Genomic DNA, 8269 nt, shown 5'->3' on the forward strand with positions numbered 1-8269 from the left:
AATTCCCAACAATTTCACAACAGCTAGTTCTGGAGTAGGCCATTCAACTAGCCCGCTTGCTTTATGTGAGACCAGCTTCCCTTATTTGGGTTTTGGGTTGCCAGGTTTTAGCCTATGACAAAACAGTTGAAATTGAAACTAAGTGATCGTGTATGTGTAGGATGTATTTCATACACAATCTGGCAACCTGGGAGATGTCAGACTAATAGAAAAAATGAATGGATCAATGATTTTAAAATGAAGTTTGATGGCCATGCAAATTATGGGAGTTTTCCGGGAGAAATAACAAAATGGGAGGGTGCTGGGAGATGACCTTGAAATACGGGAGAACCCGGGAAAAACGGGAGTGTTGACAGGTATGTACAAGTTTACCACAAGTACATACACTTCCTAAAGTAAACTTGGGAGTTACTTCAACTGCACTTCAGTTAACTTGATAAAATTAACTTTAAGTATACTGTACATGGTTAACATGGTTCACAAAAAATAATCAGTTCAAATGACACTTACTTCCTAAAGTAAACTTGGGAGTTACTTCAACTGCACTTCAGTTAACTTGATAAAATTAACTTTAAGTATACTGTACATGGTTAACATGGTTCACAAAAAATAATCAGTTCAAATTGCACATGAACTGGGGAGGTTTTGCCAAACATACCTAAACAATTACTTTATTCTTCCAAATGCATACATTTCACATTGCATCAGAGGCCTCTTACGTAAGTAATGGAAATCTGCAAGGCAATATTATGCCTCAAACTAAATTGGTTATTGTTTTAGGCTAGCAGTGTTGTGTTGTTCATTTTTGTTTCATTCATGGCTGTAGGCTCAGATCTTCTGAGGAGTGACCATTGAGATGAGGTTGTTGAACATTGCAGGAGGGTGCTTGTGAAGGTAGTAAGCTGCTGAGGCTCCAGCCACGCTGACCAGGCTAAGTTTGAACACACGGGCAGCCAGGGACGTCTTGTTGGAGTCATCCACCGGCCGGGTCTTCAGTGGCTGGAACATGCGGTCGAACTGGGTGAAGATGGCCTGGCGGGCCCCGGACCACTTCCCTGGGCCCATGATGCGGTACTGGTATGAGCTGACTGGACCCCACAGGACCTTCTTGAACAGCGGGTAGTCGCTGAAGAAGAGCCAGAGCAGACTAGGTCTCACGCCGATCTCTCCAGCAATGTCATCCATGTAGGACACAAAGTCTACCTGAAGTGGGGACTGCTTGGAGCAGATGTAGCTGTAGTGGATGACAGAATTAAAACGTGAGTGTGAGTAGTTGTTTTTATATACTAATACTAAAACTTGTTATTCTGTATTTGAATAGAATAGGCAGGTATGAGTGCTCCTACTTTTTGTCTATGTCCTTGGTGTCATTTTCAACAGCTTTTATCATCACCTCAGGACTGGGAAGCTTCTTTAGCCCTTTAGAAAAAATATAGGAAAATTATAAAGTGAACCCCAGTGAACCCTCAGAAGCACTGAGCAAAGTAATAGCTGCATTGTTTAACAAGAGTGCAGCTCTCAAGATCACAAGATGGCGCTAAAGGGAAAATGCATCACAGGGCAGCAGCCATGCCAAAGACCACTGCCAAAGTCCTTTTAGTTTAGTTCCTCCACTCGGTGGCCTTATTGCAACGCACTTTGGGCACTTATCGGGCATCTATTTCGGGCAGAACTGTGCGTGCGCAAGGCTTCACAACACCAACCTCACTCCAGCGGCGAGATCACAATCACAACACATACTGTTATTGGAACAGTGTATTCACATGTCGACTTTTGGCCGCATAAGGGGCAGGATATGTGTAGACAACTGCCATATTGGCATTACGAACTAACCCCATGCATTTCTATAGGGGATTTTTTAGAGTGCTGTGTCTTCTCATTAGAAAGTCTCTGCCTCTGCCCACTGTCATGTGAGGAGCGTCATGATCAAAGCCAGACAGAGCTCCCTTCAGCCGTACCTTTAAAGACCCGTGTGACCCAGCGAGACTGCATCTCAGCCTGGGCCATGATGGCTCCCAGGGCATGGATGAAGCCAACCACGGCCAGGGTTGGGTGCTCCAGGCTGGGAGGGAACACGTGCTTGTACAGGCCTATCCTGTGGCCGGACTTCTTCTTGATTGATGCCGGCAGGAAGGGGAAGTCGTAGCTGTAGCCTGTGGCAAACACGATCACATCCACCTGGTTGACCGAGAGAGGCAAGGGACCAGAATATAAATATCACATTCATATGCATTTGCATTCATTTGCCGGTACATTCATTAGATTCATGTTTTTATTGGTAACATGGCATAGTGCAGCTGCATCAAGACACATTTTTTTAAAAACGCTGCAAGCAACCTGAATTTCATTGAACAAGACAATAAATTAATATCATTGCAGAAGCATGAAATTATAAAAAGTTTATTTAAAAACAATCATTTATATTCATATATATTATTTTTAACAATAAAACAACAATAAAATAAGACATGCTCACCTTCTCGACCTCAGTGTCATCCTCAAACACCAGTGTGGAACCACGGACCTCCCTCACATTGGGTTTGACCACCACGGACCCGGCCAGTATCCTTAAGGGCAGGTCGTCATTGATAACAGGGATCTGGCTGAACAGTCTGATGGAATGACAAAGTGAAATTACGACCGGATTCATATTCTTCGCCCTGTTTGTGTTACACTGGTGCTTATTGTCTTGTATACATTTTGCATGCCCATTTCAGTAGTGGGTGTTTAAAAATGTAGCTTCTTGGTGTGAAGGCATTAAGGCAATTAATTTTCTTTGCAATGTTACTTCACAGTGCAATCAGAGTATATTTTGTATCAGCGTTTTGACATACAAGGAAGTATAATGAAGTACACTCATGGACACAACAAGGTTACAGCAGCAGTGTCATTCAGTGAGAAGACTCCAGTCAGTCTATCATATCATATAAGCCCTCCACCTACAGTACAGAGTGCTGATTACTCATCCTGGCCATTGTGCTCGTTCGTACCTGTGTTTTGTTCATACCTGTGTTTTGGCTTCAGAGCATACATGGTGTGGTCATACATGAAGTTCAGCTTCTTCTCGCCGAACCAGTTCAGGAACCTCATGGGCATGATCTGGAAGAGGATGTGGACGAAACGTGTGTTGTATTTCATGTCCACAGGCAGTCCGTTGTCGGACACCTGACGGATCACCCAGGCCCCACGACGGGTGCTGATATACACCTGAGCACAAAAGGATGGAAAAGGCCGACAGTCATTAGAACCAAACTAGTGGTAGTTCATAGCAGAACCATCACAACGATCATCCTGTGTAAACAGCAAATCTTTATTTCTTAATGACTAAGCAGCAGATCATGTGCCATTGGTGGCAGCTCATACATGACATGATACAAAGATTACGATCATTTCATGTAAAGAATTCACACTGATTCCGGATCACCAGTAGTGTCAATATTCTTCCCTATGGTTGCATAATATATTTTATTACTATACTTTTATTACTATACTATTATTAAGAATTATTTAATAATGATCTAAGTTCACCTCTTCAGCCACTCGGCTAGATTCCACTGCGATGTCTCCCCCAGAATTCCCAATCCCGATCACCACAATCCTCTTCCCTGCAAGGTCCTCTGGACCTTTGTAGTCCCAGCTATGGAAGTACTTCCCTTCAAAGGACTCTATACCTGCAAAGCAAAGGAATGCATGTTGTTAGTAAAACATACTTACTCTCATACATAGAAGCTTAAAGATTATGATATCCAACAAATGATTCGAATCCAAGTGATTGGTATGCTATGAAAACCATGCTGAGATATACTCTGGCAGTGACTTGTTTTAATCAATTCTTTCCAGAAAGATCCATATAAACAGTGCACAATCAATTTCTTATCTACCGATTCACTCCAGCAAACCAAACAAACTCGAGTCTGTCAAGGGCATCGATTACGGCCCATATGTGGGTCAGACAGTCAGGTGGGGTAGAGAGAAACAGCAGGCCTCTGCTCACCTGGGAAGTCATGTAGGGGGATGTGGGGGTAGGTGTAGTGGCCGGAGCAGACCATCACCGCATCAAAGACGTGTCTCTCCTCCTCACCGTCCCTGTTCTCAGTCACCAACTCCCACTGACCTGAAAGTGAGAAGTCAGGGCTCTGTCTCACACTCTTTACTGAGGTCTAAAACACACACACACACACACACACACACACACACACACACACACACACATTCACAAAGAGAGGGAGAGAGGTATTGGTTATTCTCTTATAAGGCTTCATTCAGTATTTAGTACTATTAAGCCAAGTTTGCAGTTAACTATTTTAAATTAAGTGACCTTCTCACAGGTCCCCTCAAATGCTTTGTAGCAAAACGGTAACCTTTGCTTACCTGGAAGCGAATGCGCTGGAGGAGCTTGAAGTGCTCGGCATAGAGGCGGAAGTATTTCAGGATTTTGGAATGGTGCATGTAGTTGGGGTAGTCAGCGGGGATGGGGAAGTCGCTGTAGCACATCATCTCCTTGGAGATATTAATGGTCAGGGAGCGGTAGATGCTCGCTCTGTTAGGCTCAGACACTTCCTGTGGGGACCAGTTGTGTGTTAATTTAGTACAACAGCCAAAGGTCCCTCATGTTGAAGTATTTTAAAACAATTAGAGATGCACCGATAGATCGGCTGGTGACCGGAATCGGCCGATTTTCACGTGATCGGCCATGACCGGCGACTGGCCGGTCAGTCTGAGACATGCCGATTTTATGCCGGTCAAGTACACTCGTGCGCCGCAATTGTAACAACACCCAGCTGAGTTTGCAAAGTTTGAAGAAGCTAGCAACCAGGCCAACACTCAGCGCTGGATGTAGGGCTACAAAGTAATAGGCTACTGAGTTTTTCTATGCAGCAAACGCTGTGCTTTACCATTGGCCTACTGCGTGGAATTTACTAAGCTGTCACTTCATTAGGCTACGTAAACATCGCTCATCACCGCCCGTCACTGCCAATTGCGTGCCCACAGCTGAACCACAAGCCTGCTGAACGGAGATAAACGATTGCGACATTAAAAATAATCAAAGTTTAGCGATCATAGGCTAGGCTACATAATAAGATGTCAACAAGCAGCGACATACAGTAGCCCTAGTAGTTCTACTCCACTTAAAAAAAATACTCTTAACAATTTACTGCACGTAGACTAGGGCTATGCCTTAAAATACCCTAGTCTAGCAGATTGAGAAGTGGATGTCGTGAAAGTGAACAAATGATAGCCTATTAGAAAGGCAAACAAACGTTAAAGTTGCTTTTGACATAGTAGCCTGCAATGAAGAAAACTGATGCTCTGAATACTGAATCAGCCGTCTCTGAAAGTTTCTATAGCCTAATTGATGCATTTAACCGGAATTTGGATTTAATTTTTTCACCGCCTACCATAACTTACCAACTACCATAACTTACCAATTACACTGTAGACCATAAACTGGCTATTTATATGACCAAATGTATTTGTTCAACTTTATGAAGCAGAATTACGCACTGCTATTTGGAACGTAACACATTTTTGTTGGCAGGAGAGAGAATGACAGCGATTAACAAATTGCACTTGTTGCTGGTTACCAATAAATACTATATATATTTTTTTGCAAACAACAAAAACAGAAAGGATGGAGACAGCAAAGCTAGAGATGGGCAGGAACGAGGTCAATTGGTAGAAATGCTTGTCAAAACGTTAGGAGCTGGATGTGTGGATGAATGAAGCACAAGTGTGCTTTATGTTAAGCATGCACACTGTTTAAAGTTAGGCTACACGGTAAACTACAAGTAAACCAAAGTTAAATGTAACTTTTTTAGGGCTGGATAAAGTTGACCAAATGGATATAGGCTGTTAGGCGTGAATAAAGTAGGCTACTTTGTTGCTCCAACCCTTCCAAAGTTAATGGAGACGAATGTTGACATTTTACGTATTTTGCGTGAGAAACCCAGGAAATCTCCCTTATTTTCATTGTTCAATGTTGACAGAGCTATGGAACGAAAGAGAACGTTATATGGCGACAGAAATCAACAATCAAACAAGCCACTTTGACTTTTTGCTGTTTTCATTAATACAAAAGATGGGTGATGGCTGCCTCCTAGACAAAAAAAAGTTAGGTGACCCTCTCCTCAACAAAGAATAAAAAGACATGACCCTCCCCTATTTTCCTCCGGTGGCCCCGTTTATAAATAACGAACGGTCCCTAAACATATTTTACTTGCCTTGAACTTCCACAGTCCCCCCATGTCATCACTGCTCTCGAAGCAGGTGGGCTCCAGACCTTCATCCAGGCAGCTCTTGATGCAGGCCAGCCCAGAGGGACCTGCCCCGATCACGGCTACTCTGCGCACCATGCTGTCTGTAAGGAGAGGAACCACTAGTCAGTCAGATGGTCTCTGGCACTAGCCAACACATAGGAAATGTAAGCTTTAAAATTGTTGAATAGACAAGTAAGACGTGGCACAGGAGAAAGAAGAGTAAAAATTAACAGATACCTGATTTAATTGATACCAGATATAACAGATTAGAATATGGGTTATAGCCTACTGATCATTTAGCTGCTCTGTTAGTGGAAGTCTGATTGAACGTTTAAGGGATCCAGTCATACAGTATATGGGAGCTGATTTCATTACCTAGCCAAGATGAAGCCAAGACATGTTTTGCACACGTGTATATCAGCTGAAGGACAAAATTTCAATATTGCTGGACTATGCTGTGGTCACTTCTGGTCAAATGATTGTTTTTCTGCATGACTTGCTTTTATCTATTATCCTTAGCCAAGACATGTTTTGCACACATGTATATTTTGCACCTTGAAAGTACCTACCAAGTATCTACTTGCAAGTACATTTCTGACATTAACTGCTACACCTTGGTTAAAGCAACACCAAAGAACTTTCCCTCTGTCGCACGCACGCTATTTGTTTATCCAGCACCGGCTTTGCAAATAACGATGTCCACAGACAAGGTAGAATATATTTTGCATGACTTATAAAAGTACGATGTATTGTGACATCAGATGCAAGTCAAATTTGTAGTTTCTTATGTCTCATTCCATCGAACTACATATAGCGGATCTCCGAAAGCAAATTTGTAATTTTGTAAAACATAAAGATGTCTGTGTTGTAAACAGGCACGTTTGATATAAATATATCAAACGTGCCTGTTTACAACACAGACATCTTTATGTTTTACAAAATTACAAATTTACTTATTACAATTTAATTTGAGAAAGATAAATCTGTCATATTTCAATTAAGTGCATCATGATCACTAAAATAGGCTATGCAAATATGTTTCCCAGAATATAGGCTACTGTAAAACAACTACATTCAATAGAAAATCTGCCAACATTGAATATGTCTCCTATCCAAGTTAGTTTGATAACTGACATACCTTCCAGTTAGGGGTAGTGTTCGTCTCGACCAGAGAGGAAGAGCTCCCCTTCAGCTGGGTTTTATACCATGCCAGGCTGCAACATATTTTTAATCATTTCCAAAGAAGGCATGTGTCAAACCCTCTAGTGCAGGGGTCCCCAACCTTTTATGTACCATGGACCGATTTCTTTTTCACGGACCGGGGGGGGTTGGGGGTTCCATGTTCCATATGTTTACTTGAAAAGAACTAGCTCCAGTTATGTATGAACAGTGAAGGTAACGATCTCTTGTGAAAAACGTGAACTTGAAGAAGTGAAAATTGAACAATATGAACTATGAATATTGAACAACTTGAAGCTACATCTATAAGTGTGAACATGCTTAACAAAATATGGGAACAAAACATGGGAACTAAACGTGCATTACGAATATATTCAGTGGGAGCCCTGTTTGTTTCCCTGCAACAAGAAGCTTCCATCTGGGGGTGATGGAAGACAGTGACACCTTCAGTGTGTTTGAAATGTCCAGTCGATTGCGCAATTTGTCTAGTTGCAGTCATTGCCGAAAACCCGGCCTCGCATACATAGGCCTACGTGGTGGGAAACGTTTTCAGCGCTCGGGATCTCGGGATATTCTGCTTTGGTTTTGATCCAAAAACCCGCCAGAGAGGTTTCCTTATACACACTCTTAAGACCACCGTCATTTGCAATTTCGATCAACTGCTCTTCCTCCTGCGCTGACAAGTTAGGACTATTCGGGATATTGACAAATGGGTTGCGGACCCACTCATTGGTTTGCCGTGAATCTTTGAAGGATGGGAAGTAACGCCAAACTCATTTGAGAGCATAACAAGGTGATCAGCACCAGCTGCGAGAGAAAGGGCCCTGCCTCTC

At 42.5% G+C, this 8269-nt stretch overlaps 1 protein-coding gene across 2 annotated transcripts; it reads right to left on the reverse strand.

Moving 5' to 3' along the window:
• Window positions 1-655: 655 nt before the first annotated feature.
• LOC125300561 (flavin-containing monooxygenase 5-like) lies at window positions 656-7470 on the reverse strand. Of its 2 annotated transcripts, none has more exons than XM_048252573.1 (10): window positions 7396-7470; window positions 6222-6358; window positions 4372-4560; window positions 3995-4160; window positions 3529-3671; window positions 3008-3207; window positions 2477-2612; window positions 1959-2178; window positions 1347-1419; window positions 656-1234 (listed from the first exon to the last, which is right to left on the reverse strand). In XM_048252573.1, the coding sequence occupies exons 2-10, from the start codon at window positions 6351-6353 to the stop codon at window positions 829-831; spliced, it is 1665 nt and encodes a 554-aa protein (XP_048108530.1). In that variant the 5' UTR covers window positions 6354-6358; window positions 7396-7470; the 3' UTR covers window positions 656-828. The 2 variants fall into 2 exon arrangements, with proteins under 2 accessions (XP_048108530.1, XP_048108531.1); XM_048252574.1 differs by lacking the exon at window positions 7396-7470 and adding an exon at window positions 6827-6913.
• Window positions 7471-8269: the final 799 nt, after the last annotated feature.

This window comes from Alosa alosa, chromosome 9 (genome assembly GCF_017589495.1).
Source record: "Alosa alosa isolate M-15738 ecotype Scorff River chromosome 9, AALO_Geno_1.1, whole genome shotgun sequence".
NCBI classification, from domain to species: Eukaryota; Metazoa; Chordata; class Actinopteri; order Clupeiformes; family Clupeidae; genus Alosa; species Alosa alosa.